The following is a 19,671-nucleotide window of genomic DNA, read 5'->3' as shown; positions in this document are numbered from 1 at the left end:
AAGTGAACAGTGTTGGTACAGTTGTCTGAATGCAGAGCAGGGTTCACACAATACTAGTTCCAGGAGGATGAATATGTAGTCTCTTTCAGCTTTAAAAAAAAAAAAAAAAAAAAAAAAAAAAAAGGCTGGAAATGTATCTTTTAGTTATCTTTTGGCACTGGCACAAAATGGCAAATAGCGTTAATTATACTGTACAAACACTGGCCGGGAATTTAATTAAAATGTCAGATAAAAAGGTTTCTGCTCCTCGTAACGCTGAACAATACAAAAAAATGTTTTCAGGCAAAAGTGTGTCACATCCAAGGTACACCACAGTGACAGGCTGAGTTTGAACAAAAGGAGATGTTCATTCAGAATCCATGCTGTGCACACAAGAGGATGGAGTGGGGTGGGGGGGGGGGGGGGGGGGGGGGGTGAAATAAAAGATGAGCCAGGGCCCATTGTGAAAACGATTTATTGAGTCCCATCTATCATTACAAAGAATACGATACAAAGAGAGCTTTACTGGGCTGTTAGGAGCAGTAAGAGGTGAGCAGCTCAGACACGGGGATTAAAATGGAATAATGAGGAAAGATATGCAATGAGGTTCTTCATCTGCAAGCTCACACTACATGGTGCATGGAACAGGTTGAACTTTACTATCTATATCTATTGGTTTACAACAGGTTATGCTAAAACTCGGATGGTTTTATACTGTTAGCGATCTGCTTTACGGGGTCGTGTCGGAGGTAATTCTGCATTTCTTCTGATCTTTCGTGTCCACTGCTTTCAGACTGATACACTAACTCCGTCTGATGATTCATGTATTGATAGGCTTTGTTCTCATTTTTGTTTAATTTTCTTCTTTTTATTGAGTTGATGGAAAAAAAAAAAGGGATTTTGCCTGGAGATCAATAAAGTTCATCTGTATCTGTATTCACTTTGTGCTCAGTTTCATAAGTTTTAGATTATGTTATCAAGGCATTCAGTAAAATAAAACGTTGCCTGTGTTTGGTCATCAAACCATAGACGTTTAATACACGTTTAATCATTTTCAACATTTCTACATATGGGTCCGATCAAGCGGTAACACGTGGACACATTTACGTGTTCAACAGTCTCTGTCATGTAAGCAGAGTAACTTATATGCATGGATTATACATATTTGAGTAGGTATTTATAAGCACTTTAACATTATGTATAACAAAATTTGGGGAGATACAATTTTAGGTCAATCACTGCTAGGTTTGCTATCGGTTATTGGCATTATTAGGACTCTAAACAGATGTAACTTTATCATTAAGGAAGCAAAAGTAATGTGTTATGTCACAGATGTCAAACATGCGGCCCGGGGGCCAAATCTGGCCCACCATAGGGTCCAGTTCGGCCCTTGGGATGAATCTGTGAAATGCAAAAATAAGTAAGATAACTAAGATATTAACAATCATTTTAGTTCAGGTTCCACATTCAGACCAGTTTAATCTCAAGTGGGTCATAATAACCTATAATCATGTATTTACATGTATGTACGCTAAAACCAAGTATAATGTTGCAAAAATATCTGAATAACCTGAACAAATGTGAACAACCTGAAATGTCTTAAAAGAAGTAAGTGTAATTTTTTTTAATATTCCGCCTGATACTAAATGTTTTGTGTTTGTAGATCCACTGTGATCTGTAAGTTATAATGTACATGTGGAAATGATATAATATGATAGTGAAGCATAATATTGTTAAAATTACACATTTTTTTCAGTTTGTTCATATTATTCACATTGTTTGAAAGGATAGTTTGTAGATGCAAACATTTTCATCTTGTAATTTTACTTTTTTCACTCTAAAACATAGAGCAAAGTTTGGAGTTGACATTATTTATATATTATTATGTTATTATTTTACTGGTTCGGCCCACTTCAAATCAAATTTAGCTGAATGTGGCCCCTGAACTAAAATGAGTTTGACACCCCTGTGTTATATTGTGTAAATGTGAGATGGGGGTGGGATTTAATTAGTTTCTTCTTCCCACTCCTTTTTGAGCCACACATATTGAATTTATTTTATTACTAGTGTACATGGCAATTGCTATTTTGTCTTGATCACCTACATTTATTAATGTATTTGCTCTGCTATTAGTTCCTTGTACACAAAAAATGCTTATTTTTTTCTTCTGCTCAAAATAAATGAATGAATGAATGACTTAAAACAGACATACATTTTTTAAGCTTTACGCAAACATTCAAAACATACGGTTCTTGAGGGAAAAATACATCAAGTAGGACGAAACCTTTTAGATATTATGTTCAATTATGCTGAAAATCAATTTTGAAGTAAAATATTAAAAAGTCTCTGTTTTATTGACATGAGAATGTGGTAACACGTGGACAGGCTGCCATAGTAACACGTTACCATCACTCAAAATGTTGACTTATTTTTCAAAACAAGCCAAGATATAATGACAATGCTTTATTTAGGGGCAGCCATGGCTCAGAAAGTAGAGCGGGTTGTCCAATAATTGAAGGGTTGGCGGTTCGAATCACTCACACTAGTGTATGAATGTGTGTGAATGTTTGGTGGTGGTCGGAGGGGCCATTTGGCGCAAATTGGCAGCCATGCTTCCGTTAGCTATAAATGTAGTTTACCACCACCAGAGTGTGAATGTGAGAGCTAATGAATAATGTAAAGTGCCTTGAAAAGTGCTACAGAAATGTAATCCATTATTATTTAATGTATTTAATACTACCACAGTGTTACTTATAACTTGTGGTGGTCCATACTGATATAGGTAAATTACAAATAAAGGGTAATTTCTCTGTAACAGTTCACAGATAGTCATTTTAAATGTGACCGGTGTATGAATTCACAAACTTCATTATTCAGAATTTTAATTTCTCGCAGTAATAGACAGTTTTTTGCATGTCTTTTGGTTAATTTTATGCAGCCTAGCAAAAAGTTCATAACATCTCCTGTACTGTGTAAGTGGTATTTTAAAAAGGATGACAGATGACAGAGCCCACTTGATATATGATGTGTGCAAATGTACTTTCTCATGTTGATGTTTATTTTGCGCTTGATAGGACCCATATGTGTATATCAAGGTTATAGTGTGAAATTGCTTGTGGCTATTTTGGCACTTTGAATAAAATTAGATTTTAATAATTACCCTGTCTCTTTCAAAGGACAATATTACTACTTTTTTTTTTTTATGTGCTACAATTAGGGAATGATACGATACAAAGGAGGATTAGGGCCATGCTGAAAACAAAAAAGAAAAGTATGATCTTTCAAGAACAAGTTGTAAAATTCTGAGATTAAAGTCATAATATTTAATGAAAGAAGTTGTAATTTTATGAGAGGAAACTCATAAAGAAGGGGAAAAAATTTGAGGAATAGTCAATCAGCTGTGTTACAATGATGAAACTCCGTAAATCATACTTTAGTATAGGTTTCGCAAATTAAATACTCACTCTTTTAGGTTTAGTAGAAGGTGGAAAGATATTCACACATTCAAACTTTCAAGCTTCTCTGATAACTTTCACTCTTGCCTCCTGTTGTTGCTTTAGACTTGTAGAATTATGACTTCACTCCCATAAAAAATCTGACTTTCTTTCAAGTAAAACAATGACTTAATTGTCATAATTTGATGACTTCTTGAAATATTATGACATTATTCTCAAAATGTTGCATTTTTTTTTTTTTTTTTTAATCTTCAGCGTGGCCCTACTTGTCCTTAATATCAGGCCTTGGTTTAATACTTAAAAAGGCTGACCCTGATGAAGGCTAAAGCTGAAATTCGTAGGTATAAAATTTAGAGATAAATAAAATTATTCTACATAAGTGCTGCAGAGTTCTTGACCTGTTGAAAGTTTTTCTCCTTCTTCATACATTTTAGATGTAAGTGAAGTTGCGCCAGAACTTCCTACTTAAAATTAACACAGAAAAAGGCTGCAAAAATGTGCTATTCAAAAAAAAAGACTCAAAGTGCATTTATTAATATTTAAACCAAATCAGAATCCTTTCCTGACTCAAAACAAAGTGCTCTTATTGCCTAAATCTAAAAACTTACAGTTCAGAATTTGCAAAATCTTTGATGTTGTTTACGACAACATTTTATTCAACTCCTATAAAGCTAAACCTTTATTTAAAAAGTTAACATTAACACGTAATTAAACTGGCAGCTGTTTATCTGCCAAAAATATTAAAAATCAAAGTGGCACTCGAGCAGCTCTGTTAAATTTAGGGGGTCAGTCATAAACTGGGCCCAAGGACTTGAAATTAGATTCCAAAGTTTGCACACTACAGAAGCACGTATAAAAGGATGCAGGATATTTCAGAGTACGAAGTATAAGTAGAGAAGGTTTTTTGTTGACCTCTAAAAGTAGGCAAACCGAGGAGTCATGTACTTGTCAGTCTCATGTCTCTTTGCGGCCCAGGACAGCGTCGTAGATCTTTCCGGTGAAGCGGTGTTGGGTAGCGGTGAAGCCGGCAGCAGTCAGCAGGGCAGCGTACTGGACAGCTGTCCTCTCCCGACCCTCCGTCTGCACCAGCATATTCAGGGAGTAGAGCTGTGCTGTCAGTGGGCCAGAACCATCTTCATGGAGCAACGCCTCCACCAGCAACACAGCGCCTCCTGCAGGACAGAGCAGGGCATTGGACTTGTTTGTTTGTTTGTTTGTTTGTTTGTTTGTTACCGCCCCATTGCGAGGGGGAAGCAACTGTGTGACTATAGCATCTCAAAAATCACTTTTCTCTTCAGATCATGGTGTTATTTAAACCAGTTAATCTCCAACATGATAATAGCCCCCCCAAAAAATTTCAGCAAAATCCGAGAGAAACTATAGAGTGAGTAATATCTGAATAAATTGTGAAATGCACATGTATAAAAGTATGTCCAGATTATTAGAACCATGTCATCATTGAAGTCTTTGATTTATGCAACCTTAAATCTTGTATTTAGCCTTATTATTTAAGTGTTCAGCTATATTTGTCTTTAACTAAAACCTGTATTTTGCTGAAAAGGAGTTTAAGAAAACAGACATTGTGTTCAACTAGATTTACTGTTCTGAACTTCTTTCTATTTCAAGTTTTTAGCCTATAATTGAGTTATTTTATCTTAAAATCACCTTATTTTCACTTATATATCACCTGATATATAAGTTGATATTACAGGGACGCTGTAAAATACCATAAAAAGCAATTTGTGGACACTTAAGACCTCATTATATGTGATTTTCTGGGTTAAAATGAGCATTTTTGATGCTTTTTGATGGGCCCTTCATACTTTGCGGTGGGGGGGGGGTCAAACATTGACGGATTTTGCTGAAATTTTTTGGGGAGGGTATTATCATGTTGGAGATTAACTGGTTTAAATAACACCATGATCTGAAGAGAAAAGTGATTTTTGAGACGCCATACTGTGTGACTCAAAATCTACAGTACATTTCATTTACCTAGGCACCAGTGACAGCTGTAATATGTGTAAGCAGTCAGTTGCTAATCACACACACGTTCTGGTCCTGTCCGAAACTCTCGGGCTTTTGGGGCCAAATTTTTTGACACACTTGCAACAGTGCTCGTTACGGACCCTAGTTCTGAGCTATACATGGGCCTGTTTGGTTCTCCCTCACTTACAACACCCATTCTCCCTGTGACAAAGCACCAGGTACTGGCCTTCACAGCACAACTGGCCAGACGCCTTATTTTGCTTAAGTGGAAACATGTGTCACCCCCCCCCCCCCCCCCCCCCCCCCCACACACACACACACACACACACACACACACACACACACACACACACCTTCACACAATAGCTGGCTTAGAGAAATCTTAACTCATATCAAACTTGAGAAGGTTAGATTCCCAGTGTGGGTTCTAGTAATGTTTTCAACAAAACCTGGCAGCCCTTTATAGAGTATTTAGATCAGAGGTGTCAAACATGCGGCCTGGGGGCCAAATCTGGCCCTCCAAAGGGTCCAGTCCGGCCCCTGGGATGAATTTGTGAAATGCAAAAATTACACTGAAGATATTAATCATTTTAGTTCAGGTTCCACATACAGACCAATTCACCTCAAGTGGGTCGGATCAGTAAAATACTATCATAATAACCCATAAATACTCACAACTCCAAATTTTTCTCTTTGTAAATGTAAACATTTTCATGTCGTTTTGCTGTATTTACACTAAAACAAACTATCATTTAAAAAATGTGAATAACCTGAACAAATATGAACATTTTGAAAAGTCTGAAGTGTCATTTTACCAATATTCTGCCTGTTATTAAATGTTTTGTGTATTTGTAGATCCACTGTGATCTGTAAGTTATAATGCACATGTGTAAATGATAAACTGAGACATAATATTGTTAAAATTGTACTTAGTTTTCGTAAGAAATTTCAGTTTGGACAGTTGGACAGTTGCTAGATGTAAACATTTTCATCGCATAATTTTACATTTTTGGCTTTAAAACATAGAGGAAAGTTTGGAGTTGACATTATTTATATATTATTATGTTATTATTTCACTGGTCCGGCCCACTTCAGATCAAATTTGGCTTAATGTGGCCCCTGAACGAAAACCAGTTGGACACCCCTGATTTAGATAGAATTACTATTCACCCAGGGAGTGATTAGACCCCCCCACCCCCCGTCCTCTAGTTTGTTTCAATTACCTTTTTTAATTTATTTATATCATATATTATATTATGATTTAATTTATTTTATTGTAAATCCAACAGTGGTCATGTGGGGTTTTTTGCTTGTTTGTTTTTTTTTTTTATATATATATTTCTTTGTGTTTTGTTTTATTTTGTTTTTTCTATTAATAGTGGTTGGGAAGGGATAATGGTTAATTATGGTTCATTCATAGAAGCTGTTCTGGCTCAGATTAAAACTGTTGTTCTAAATATACATGGTATAAGACAACTTCCTATTGTTTTTCAACTAGAACACCTGGAAACATTGTACATGTCAAAAATTGCTATGTGTGTATGAAAAATCCAATAAAGATTTATAAAAACCAAAAAAACTAAAATCTACAGCACATTTCAACGTCATACAAAAGGCGGTACCATATCCCGATGTCCCTTGAAGATGTTGCGATTCACCTGAGCACAGTGAAAGTACTCAACATGGTGGATAAGATCTAAATGGGCGAGCATCTGCAATCTCTCCTCCTTCCGTACCCTTGACATTCTTTCTGTCCCACTCTAATTGATTAGACCGGGTGTCCTGATATGTCCTAGTGATACCTTTGCACAAAGTTTGTTTGCAGTAACACAGCTGGGAGATGTAAATTTAAAGCCTACCTACAGCATCTGTCGATACTTTGCACAACACTTCATATGATAACTCTGTTCTCTCAGTTAGGGGCAGTGATATTTGGAACAGCATATACCCCTCCCCATAAGAGAATGCCGCACATGTAACACCATCAAGACTGAACTTAAAAACTGGGTGAAATCAAATCAACATTGTACACACTAGAGTCCTGCAGGTCTACTGATGCACGTTGAATGTTTTCTCTCGTGTGTCCGGATAATCTGTACTAACAAGAGCTGGTTGTAACCAGGTAAACTGTTCATGTTCATATTCACTGGAATCAAGTTTTCTCTGTTTTGCACTGCATGACTGCATTGGCCCATGCACCAGTGTCTCTCCAGGTAGAATAGAATAGAATAGATAGATAGATAGATAGATAGATAGATAGATAGATAGATAGATAGATAGATAGATAGATAGATAGATAGATAGATAGATAGATAGATAGATAGACAGACAGACAGACAGACAGACAGACAGACAGACAGACAGACAGACAGACAGACAGACAGACAGACAGACAGACAGACAGACAGACAGACAGACAGATAGATAGATAGATAGATAGATAGATAGACAGATAGATACTTACTTTATTGATCCTTTGCAGGAAATTGCTTTGTTACAACAGCAGCAGTACAAGAAAAAAAAACCCACTGACCCATCGCGTGAACGTCCCACAAAAAACCATCAATGAAACAAATAAATAATAAACAGAATAAAAGATATATATATATATATATATATATATATATATATATATATATATATATATATATATATATATATATATATATATATATATATATATGTACAATACAAGTAATGTAAATAATACAATAACCTAAAACACCTAACACACCTAAGTATGCACAGCATACAATAATTTATCGCACAGCGATATTAAAAAGTCTAATAGCAGCAGGCAGGAAGGACCTCCTACTGCGTTCAGTCCTGGACCGATAATAGAATAGAATAGAATAGAATAGAATAGAATAGAATGTCTTTATTGTCATTGTACAGGTACAACAAAATTTAAAAAGTCCAATCATCCTAGGTGCCATATACAACTATAAATAATGTATATAAAACTAAAATATAAAAGAAAAACCCTGATGGCATAAATATCTAAAAAAAAAAAAAAAAAGAAAAAAAGCAGCATAAAACAGTGTTACTAGAAGTATAAAAGACACATAAAACATCATCATACACTCTGGACAACATTCAGCATTCCATACAATGGTGTTTATACTAATACTTAAAGGTTAACTGTGTATACTGTATATGTGAACTAATGCTATGGAATGTGTGTGTGTAGCCTTAATTTTTAAAATGTTTCTAATTTTATGAATTCTGGTACTGTACAGCTTACCCAGGGACAACAGTTGAAAAATAGCTTTTTTGCTAATACTGGCACATTTACAGAAATGTTCATTAATGTGTACTGTCCCTGCTAAATAAACAAATAAATAAAAAAATAAATAAATAAAATGGGTCAAGATATACAGCGCTATGCAAAAGCCACCAGCGAGTTTGTTGTAGCTACATTATAATGGCATACAAGGAAGAATTATTACACCGTCAAAAGTCATCAAAAACAATGGTTATGCAATCAAGTACTAACTCCTGTGTGTATCATGTGACTAAAACAGACAGAAAAGAAAACATGGAATGCCTGAAAGCACTGTTTTTGGCAGTACAATGCCATAGATATTGATGTAAGAACTTCAGTTTTCTCTGTTTTTGATTAAATAACCATCAACTTTAATCTCAGCTTTTATGAACGTCTACATGGTAAGTAAATTAAATATAGTAAAACACCCGATGTTCACAGAAAAAATACAAAATACACATGATAATATGAGAAAAAATGGTGATAAATCACTTTAAAAAAGTTGAATATAGAGAAATTAAATATTTTGGAACTGCCACAAAAGTAGCACTGGGTCTTTATGTGTTAAAGTACACAAATAGAATGTCTCCTAGATATAAGGTGGGACTTAACATCTTCTAATGAAGAATGTTATACACTATTACAGTCCTGGAAAAAATTATTAGACCATTAAAAGTCATCAAAAACAATGGTCTACGCAATCAAGTACTAACTCCTGTGTGTATCATGTGACTAAAACAGACTGAAAAGAAAACATGGAATGCCTAAAAGCACTGTTTTTGTCAGTACAATACCATAGATTTTAATGTACGAACTGAAGTGATTTTGGTTATTATCAAGAAAACATGGAAAATGTCTAGATATCAGCTCTGAAATTAAACTACTATGAGCTATTTTTGCTGTTATCATTATATGTGTCCTAACAAATGTACCTTTAGTTGTACCAGGCATTAAAATGAATAAGAAATTTAAGAAAACAAGGGGTGGTCCAATAATTTTTTCTGCGACTGTATTGCAAGATTAGATATTTCTTATTTTCTGCACTGCCCACTATCTGCAATGAATATTTAATGCCTCCCAATTCAAAAAAAAAAGTAAAATGTATTATCTATCTATGCAGGACCAAATAACTTATTTAACTACTAGAAATATTAATTCCTTCCTTCGAGTAAAACATGTATTTGTATTAATTGGATGCGTTTTGACAACAATTATTGAACCTTTCACTACATGAATACATATTAGAAACCATCCTGAGGGTTAAATCAAGTGGAAAAATAAGTAATTAGTGAAGAAAACAAGGGGTGGTCTAATAATCTTTTCCACAACTGTATGATGTACATCTGATTTTTCAGTGTCTCCAACTACAGATAACATGGAAATATAAAAAAATATTAAGACATTACAAGCAAGAACTTCAGCAAAAACAGGCCAAAGTGTCCAAAATTGCATTTAGACATACCATTGTGTTGTACTTAACATATCATGACCTCTTTTGCTCAGATAATATGGGATTTTCTCACTCACTTTCTTCACTATTGGTTGTGAGTCTTGGAGTCATCTGTACTGTTTCCTTTTATCTATTTTTCTTTGGTTCTGTTTTGTTTTCTCACTCTTGTTGTCTGTTGGGACCTCTTACCAGGTCATCGCTTTAAATGAGAAGGTGTTCAGTGTTCAGAGAACGCAAACCTCCGTCAAGCACCCCAAACAATGTGCATGTGTGGATCAACTATTTCTTTTTAAATTAAACAGTTTCAAGGTTGTTCCATACAGCAGAAAAATATGAAGATGTGTATGTCAAATTATATTCAATTCCAATCAATATTTGTTGAGTTATAATGAAAAATGTGTCGTAAATGGAATTTTCAATGTTCAGCTGAAATGTCCACAGAGTTCACATTCCACAGTGGATGTGGACAATTTTGTGCCAGATACATGATATTGTTCTAAGCTACGGGTGGATCAAATTGGAGGCTAATCGGAGTCGTTTTGAATTTTTTATGAATTTTCGAAAATTGCTCAATGATGAGAGATAGGAAAATTGGAGATTTTGTGACCTTGCTGTGACCTTGAACTTTGGCCTACTTGGCCCAAAATTTAATGGGTTGGTCCCAGGGCCTAGGCCTATCTGTGGGGGAGATTTGGTAAAGATGGTTGGAATAGTTTTCCCGTAAAGTTGCTAACAAACAAACAAACAAACAAACAAACAAACACACAAAGCAAAGTGATCACAATACCTCCTGGTGGAGATAATAATAAATAAAAACTCTGCATTTTTTGTATTTTTTTTTATCCTGTGCACATATTCCAGTGTGTTTCATTGTATGTTAAAAAAAGACAGAAATATTACGCTCACTCTAACACTATAAAGCCAAAAAAAAATAAAAGGAGGCTTAAGACTTTCATAGCACAATTTTATGTAATTAGCATCAAAAAACCAGAGCAATCATAATACTTTTAAGTCCATTTTTGCTTTTCCTTCGACGGAAATCCTGTAGCTCCACTGAAATTACAACAAGTTGCACTGACAATCCTCTAAAACTAGACTTCCCTTTTATATTATTTATTCCTTTTTCCTTCCATTTTTTTCCAACAGGAAACACACAAGACTGTTTTCTGTTGCCTTGCCTCATACTGTCACTGCTTGTGTGTAAGTGTGTGCAGGCGTCTCGTCTGTCTTTGATCAAAGTCAGAAGGACAGATTTTTCTGGGATCAGTTGCATTGTGGGATACAATCTGCCATCACATTTCAAGCAGGGGAAAAGAATTTCTCATCCTTTTACATTCAGTGACTCGCACACACACACTCACACACACATAGACACACAGACCTGGTTTGCAGGCTTTGTAGACTCGGCTGAGTAGCTCCACACAGCACTGGTCTGTCCAGTCATGAAGGATTCTGGCGAGGATGTAGAGGTCGGCTTCGGGCAGGGGGTCTTTGAAGAAGTCTCCTAAATACAAACATCCATATGCACAGTTTTAATCTACTGACTTTCAACGACAATTAAATTACTTCAAATAATTATGTTGGCAGGCCTCCCAGCAGTACGATGCGTAGTCTATTGGCGCTTCCCAAAGTCAGACATCATTATTAGATAGTACGATGTCTTTTATAATCAAATTATGTGATATACATGTGACCTAACAGTTCATGACAGCATATTTCCAGATGCTGACTAACATTCGCTGATAATCTGCTTACAGTGGGAAAAGATGTGTTTAGAGGAGCATGTTTGAGTTTTTTATTTGGCTCCTCTAGGCTAAGTCTTATCTGCTACTGACACTGCTGCTGTTTATTATCAGAGTATACACAGAAATGATGAATTAAACGCCTCTGTGAATCACAGCAAAGAGAACAGCAGCGGCTCCTGAATGGAGACACACAGGTGACAGTCTGTTCTGTCTTATGCTGCTTTTATTTTTAGCTCTAAGTGGGCACTTGTTTTTCATCCTTTTTTCAGTAGTTTCTTTTTTTTCTGAATTTTTTTTTTTTTTTTGCCCTTACTGAAAAGAAGACACAGGAGACGAGAGCAGATATCTGATGAGGAATGATATGAAACAACAGTCACAAAGGCCTAGAAACAAACCTGGCATGTCACAGTTCATGGATGGTTCAGTTAATCACAACTACAGGCCTCCACTGGTAGAGGCTTCTTTTTTAGAGACAGGAAATGTTTTCCCCAAAGACACTATATGGACAGAAACTCTTAATCATCAGTTATGACTCACTAGAAGTATATGACAGTGTATTTACCTGCAGAGACCTTGATAAATGCCTGGATTTTTGTTATTTTTCTGTTCTTGCGCTCTAGATCAAAACCTAAATGTACTTTTTTATATAGACTTGAGTTCATGGATATACATACTGTTAATATTGTGTCTATTCACATTATATGTCTATTTTTATTCTACTTTTAGTTCTATATTTATTTTATTTTCTGTAAAATTTAATATTTTGTTATCTTATTTTTAGTTTTTGAAATTTTATATTCATTCTATTTTTTTTATTTTTTTTTAATTAATATTTTTGCACTGACTGGAGTAGCATTTCTACTTTTAATGTACACACAATGCCGATAAAGTCTATTCTATTCTATTCTATTCTATTCTATTCTATTCTATTCTATTCTATTCTATTCTATTCTATTCTATATTTATTTGTGCTTTAGAGCGTAACCTTCTCATGATTGATTCTTTAGCTCACTTGACCACCACTGGTCTTGTTGCCTCTTACACTGAGAAGAGATGAGGGATGAACGTGAATTGTGTGTTTATGAACATTTACCCGAAAATATTATATATTATGTTTTTAACATTGTGTAGTCTTCATACAGTACATTCTCTTCATACTGTTAGTGATGTTAAAGAAATTCTACCTTAACCCATAAAGACCTTGTTCTACTTCTATATCACTTCCCAAATTAAATTTTCTCTATATTTAACCATTCTTAAGCGGTTTATCACCATTTATTTATAATATTATCCTCTGTATTTTGTATTTTATCAGTATAAATCAGGTATTTTCCTGTATTTAATTTACTAATCATGTAGCTCACAGGTGTCAAACATGCGGCCCGGGGGCCAAATCTAGCCTGCCAAAACATCCAATCTGGCCCATGGGATGAATTTGTGAAATGCAAAAACTATACTGAAGATATTAACAATCAACTGTGTCAAAATCATTTAAATTCAGGTTCCACATACAGACATATATATGCATACAGACCAATAAGATCTCAAGTGGCTCAGACCAGTAAAACGTTATATTAACCTATAAATAATGACAACCGTGAAATTTGTCGTGCAAAAAAGTAAAATTACATGAACATGTTTACATTAGCAAACTATCCTTTTACAAAAAATGTGAGTAACCTGAAATGTCTTAAGAGAAGTCAATGGAATTTTACCAATATTCTGCCAGTTACTAAATGTTTTGTGTATTTGTAATAGTAATGTAAGTTGAAACACGTGTAAATGATAAACTGATAAACTGAGGCATAATTTTGTTAAAATTGCAAATATTTCCTTAAGACATTTCTAGTAGTTCAAGTTATTTGAGATTTTTAAGTGAAGTTTGTGGATGTAAACATTATAATATAATTTTACTTTTTCTACTGTTATTATTTTAATAGTCTGGCCCACTTGAGATCATATTGAGGTGAATGTGGCCCTTGAACTAAAATGAGTTTGACACCCCTGATGTAGGTGTTCATAAAAGCTCAGACTGAAGTTGAGGGATATTACAACAGAAACAGAAACAAAAATGCAGGAAAAGTGACTTTTCCAATTAAATCTATCCTTAACTGAACATAAACCAAGTGTGTCCATCCACTGTCATTGCTCCAACTCCATGGATTTTACTGGTGAATCAATGTTGTAGAAGATGACCGTGTTTCTACGTTCACCACGGAGCCTCTCAACGTCCAAATGGGTCATATTTGATTATGATTTATATCTGAGAAACGGCATTTTACACCAATTATTTACATGTATTGATAGGATTAGTGGATCAACAGGTATTAAACAGTTTAGATCAGTAGATGGTTTAGGTTGGTGATGGATGTTTGGATCTTTATGGGTTAACCTGCTTTTAGTCAGACCATAGTCACAGTCTGCACACCTTGCCTCATACTCTGTTCTCCATCTGGATCTGCAGACAAGATGTCCACAGGCCAAGGTTCATGGACGTATTTTACCTAAACTACCTCCTTCTGCTTCATCTGAAAGGGGGTCAGAATAGAACCACTACTCCAACACATACAGAGGAAATAACTCAGGTGGGTCAGGATACCTAATGGATGCCTCCCTGGTGAGGTGTTTCACACATGTCAAACCAAGAGGAGACCCAGGGGCAGACCCAGGGCATGCTGGGAGGATTATGATTCTCAGCTGGCCTGGGAATGCCACGGTGCCTCCCAGGAGGAGTTAGAAGAGGTGGCTGGGGAGAGGAAAGTCTGAGCTATGGATGGATGGATGGATGGATGATGGATGGATGGGTGTGTGGGGGGGTGGATGCATGGATGGATGGATGGATGGATGCATGCATGCATGGAAGGATGGATGGGTGGGTGTGTGGATGGATGGATGGATGGATGGGTGAGCGGGTGGGTGGATGGATGGATGGATGCATGCATGGAAGCATGGATGGATGGGTGAGCGGGTGGGTGGATGGATGGATGGATGGATGGGTGTGTGAGGGGTGGATGCATGGATTGATGTATGGATGGATGTATGGATGGATGCATGCATGGATGGATGGATGGATGCATGGATGGATATCTGTCTCCTTTAGTAATGTGCATATTGTCGCTGTCGGGTGGAAACCTCTTAAGTCCATTTTTGTTCTTTTTTTTTGTCATAAAATGATTCTATTGGTCAGTCTTCATGTTGGCCTGATGGTTTAGCCAATGAAAAGTGTTGAAAATGGTTTGTGACTACATCTCTTAACTCCATTCATTTATTTAGAACATACAGAGTACTTCCAGTTTCCTGAAAAATAACCGTTTTGGACATAAGACGTTTCCACCCAACAGCTATGATTTATACATCGGTTGCTGTGTTTTCCTTTAGATAGTGGAAAAAAACCAGGACTACATAAATTTCTATCTTGATGTCTGTTCTCACAAGACTGTTCCAGTAAACGTCTCCTGCATAACCCATCCAATCAAGCATCTCAGTCCAGTTTCCAGTTCCAACTTCAGTGATTATTTCAAACCCATTTAATGTCACAGTCATAGGAACATATTTATGAGCATTTTAAAATTAATGACGGCTGCGAACGCTTCTTACAGACATGTTACAAAGAGCTCTGCCGTCGACTGAAGACGTATCCCTGACTAATTAACTAACAATTAACTGGATTAGACATGCATCGCTCTGGTTCCAGTCTGGGAGGGATTCTGTTTCAGAGGTGTTCAGGTCCATGGACGTCTTTTGTCCCATGAGTTGTTCTTAGGAAACGTACTTTTTGACAGGTTTAACTCCAGTGTTTCTGACATCAGAGGTAAGACCCCACTCAGGTCTCACCTCCCCTCATGACCGGATGAGGGGTAAAAGTCATTCAGAGCTCAGCTTGTCTCCTGAGACTGAAACATACAACCATTACTTATTGTTTGTATGGTTCATTGGTTGTGAAAATGACTGGCAACCTGCATCACAACAGTATTTCTGACAATGTTAACCTTTCAGGAAATGACTTCTAAATATGGCCGACTTACTGTTGTTATATATATATGAGCTCGTTTAGACTGACTACCTCCTTGTGGTGTATTTATTTATTGTATTTTATTGTTTCCTGGGTCGGTTTTTATGCACTTTTATTGGTTTTTATGCACTATTTCTAGTTGTTTTTTCTCGTATTTATCTGACTCTCTGAACGACCGCATAAGAATTCCTATGTGCATATGCACAAATAGCAAATAAACTTTTGAATCTTGATGTTCAATTCCCTATTGCACTGGAGTGAGAAAACTAACTCAGAATAATCTAATATTACATTTCATTTTTGGGGTAATTGACTTTAAATCACCTTACACGGTTCTTACACGCAGTTCCAGTTAATAAGTAACTGATGCAGTCAACTTATTGTAAAAACGTGAAACAGTCAACAAGCAAATCCTGTTGTTTTGCTGTTGGTTTTTTATGTCTCATTCATTACATTAGTCGGTTTTCCACGGACATCTGCACAAAACTTTACCGATATTCATTAAATGTTGAAAAAATCAAAAGTGCGTAATATCGGTTTTTCCATTAAATCACAAATGTGATGATTTGTTTATTATCGAGAGATGACACGAGAAGTCATTCCATAAACATGGCAACGAATATAAATATCATGTTGATTTACAGATATATTGATTATCATTATATATTACCCTTCTATCCCATATTAAATTAAAAAATGATTGGGTTTCCGGGCGATACGGTGGTGCAGTGGTTAGCACTCGTGCCTCACGGCAACAAGGTCCTGGGTTCGATTCCAACACCAGTCAACGGGGGGTGGGACCTTCCTGTGTGGAGTTTCTCCCCGTGTCTACGTGAGTTCTCTCTGGGTATTCCGGCTTCCTCCCACCATCCAAACACATGCACTAACTGGTTAATCTAAATTGCCCATAAGTGTGAATGTGAGAGTGACTGTTTGTCTCTATATGTTCAGCCCTGCGATGAACTGGCGACTTGTCCAGGGTGTACCCCGCCTTCACCCCTATGTAGCTGGGATAGGCTCCAAGCAACCCCCGTGACCCTAGTGAGGATAAAGCGGGTTCAGAAAATGAATGAATGACTTTAAATCATCTTACACGGTTACTTGGACTGACATTTTAACTAGTTCCAGTTAATAGGTAACTGATGCAGTCAACTTATTGTATAAACGTGAAACAGTCGACAAACAAATCCTGTTGTTTTACTGGATTTTTTGTCTCATTCATTACATTGGTAACTTTTCCATGGACATCTGCACAAAACTTTACCGATATTCATTAAATGTTGAAAAAACCAAAAGTGCGTAATGCTGGTTTTTCCATTAAATCACAAATGTGATGATTTGTTTATTGTCGAGAGATGACACGAGAAGTCATTCCATAAACATGGCAATGAACATAAATATCACTGGTCTACAAGGAAAATGCTTCCAGAATAAAAGTAATGAAATTTTACCACATGAGAGTCACTGATAAAGAAAAATCAAGTCAAAAATGCTGGTTGGCTGAACTTTCCAAGATACAGCCTTGGGTCAAAATGTGAAATTCAAGAATTAACGTGCGAATGGGTTCGACTCAAAAGGAATATTTGTCTCAGAGCTACAAGATCTACTTCAAAACACAGTCTGCACATTAGAATACATTCACTTTACAGGTTCTATTTAGTGGAAGATTTATAAAACTATTATATAAATGTACATAAACCAATACATATGTGTAATAACACTTAATCATAAACCTTGAAAACATCAGCAAACCGGCACTTTTGTCATTTATTTTCCAATTAATCTTATTAAAATACGTAACATTTAGCACATTTAATGTCTGAAGCAAATCATTTCTAAAAAATTGTAGACCAGTGTATCATGTTGATTTACAGATATATTGATGATCATTATATATTACCCTTCTATCCCATATTAAATAAAAAAAATTATTGGGTTTCCTGGTGTGTCCACACATACCGCGCCATGTTTCTTTTAAAACTCGTCTTCCTCTCTTGTTGCAACGTCCGTCAACATCCATTTTTTTTTTTTCAATTCACGCTACTCTAGTTGCGGAAAAAGGTCTTTCCATTTCAGTTTTTGCGTGATATATCAATTGCACTACGCCCAAAAAAACCACCTCTTATTAGCGTTAAAACTTTTAATTGAAAAATGAGAGTTTTGGCGAAATTGTTGTTTTTCCATTAGGCAAATTTTTATGCGCAAGTTATATTCTCGCAATTTGAGGGTCATTGGAAAAGCAACTACTATCACATGACATTAGCATCAGAAATCATGTTAGTGGAATACATGCTGAAGACGAGGACAACATTATATTTATTTTCCATTTTTCCTTCTCTGTTTTTTATGGCTTGAGTCATATATTTTAATGTATTTCTTGTGTTCTTATATAGGTCTTATATCAATAGTACCTTAAAATGTTCTTATGTTTATGTATATTGTTTGTATTTGTGTATATGCTTTATGGCTGTATTTTGTAAAACCATGGATTCTGCACATTGATGTAAATATTTTTAAGGAGGTTCATCACATAATTCTTAGTGGGTATACAAGATGATCACTCTTAGTTTAGTTTAGTTTATTTGTCTCAAACTTTGAAGCAAAAAAACCCCAAAACAATAAAAGCAAGACATTGCATATGCACCCATCAAGTCATTAATCACAGAAAAAGTAACGAAACACAATAAATTTAACATAAATGTACATAGTCGTGGAAAAAAATATTAGACCACCCTTGTTATTCTTTAGTTTTTTGTTAATTTTAATGCCTGGTACAACTAAAGGTACATTTGTTTGGACAAATACAATGATAACAACAAAAATAGCTCATAAGAGTTTAATGTAAGAGCTGATATCTAGACATTTTTCATATTTTCTTGATAATAACCAAAATCACTTCAGTTCTTACATCAATATCTATGGCATTGTACTGACAAAAACAGTCCTTTTAGGCATTCCATGTTTTCTTTTCAGTCTGTTTTAGTCACATGATACACACAAGAGTTAGTACTTGATTGTATAACCATTGTATTTGATGACTTTTGATGGTCTAATAATTTTTTCCGCGACTGTATGTACACAGTTTGGGAAGGGACAGAAAGAAGCAAAAGCTTATCTCTGTGCATGTTTGACAGAAGTCTGAAGAGGGGTAGTTATGCTTGAAACATCGTGGCTGGAATAAAAATGTATCTTGGGAGATATACTGGTGCACAGATTGTTTTTCTCTTCAGACTGTTGTTATGCAGCACCCAGTGAGATGTACTATGGGTATGTGCGAGTCTTTGTTCTTTATTCTTCAGATGCAGCATCGCAAATCATCTGATTTTACAAATGTGAGGAAATAAATACAACAGACATTTCCTCTCATTGATTAATTTGTTTAAGAAGGATGGATGGTGGCATTTGGATGCATTCTAGCCTACGTTTTATTCCAAAATAATGCTTCCTTTTGATGTATGCACAAGTAACCCACAAAATCCTCAACAGTCACTACTGGTGAAAAAAGTAAATACCGTAAAGATATTTACCTCCGCCAAGGAGGTTATGTTTTTGCCAGGGTTTGTTTGTTTGTTTGTCTGTCTGTTTGTTTGTCTGTCCGTTAGTGTGCAACATAACTCAAAAAGTTATGGACAGATTTGGATGAAATTTTCAGGGTTTGTTGGAAATGGGATAAGGAAGAAATGATTAAATTTTGGTGGTGATCGGGGGTGGGGGGGGCCCACAGGGGGGGCCACTGTTCGTTAGTGTGCAACATAACTCAAAAAGTTATGGACAGATTT

At 35.8% G+C, this 19,671-nt stretch overlaps 1 protein-coding gene across 2 annotated transcripts in view; it reads right to left on the bottom strand.

Annotated features, from left to right (window-relative positions):
* Positions 1 to 438: 438 nt before the first annotated feature.
* Positions 439 to 19,671, bottom strand: part of asmt (acetylserotonin O-methyltransferase) — a 59,511-nt gene continuing 40,278 nt past the window's right edge. Inside the window, exons 7-10 of one of the 2 annotated variants that reach the window (XM_030124795.1) lie at positions 11,517 to 11,639; positions 3,057 to 4,606; positions 1,219 to 1,220; positions 439 to 1,042 (exon numbers count right to left, since the gene is read on the bottom strand). In XM_030124795.1, the coding sequence (XP_029980655.1) occupies positions 4,389 to 4,606; positions 11,517 to 11,639 (341 nt within the window). In that variant the 3' untranslated portion in view covers positions 439 to 1,042; positions 1,219 to 1,220; positions 3,057 to 4,388. The remainder of the gene's footprint in view (positions 1,043 to 1,218; positions 1,221 to 3,056; positions 4,607 to 11,516; positions 11,640 to 19,671) is intronic. The other variant, XM_030124796.1, reaches the window with a different exon arrangement.

Source organism: Sphaeramia orbicularis, chromosome 21 (genome assembly GCF_902148855.1).
Source record: "Sphaeramia orbicularis chromosome 21, fSphaOr1.1, whole genome shotgun sequence".
NCBI lineage: Eukaryota > Metazoa > Chordata > Actinopteri > Kurtiformes > Apogonidae > Sphaeramia > Sphaeramia orbicularis.
Note: the sequence above shows the minus strand (reverse complement) of the source record. Positions and strands in the feature narration are given on the sequence as shown.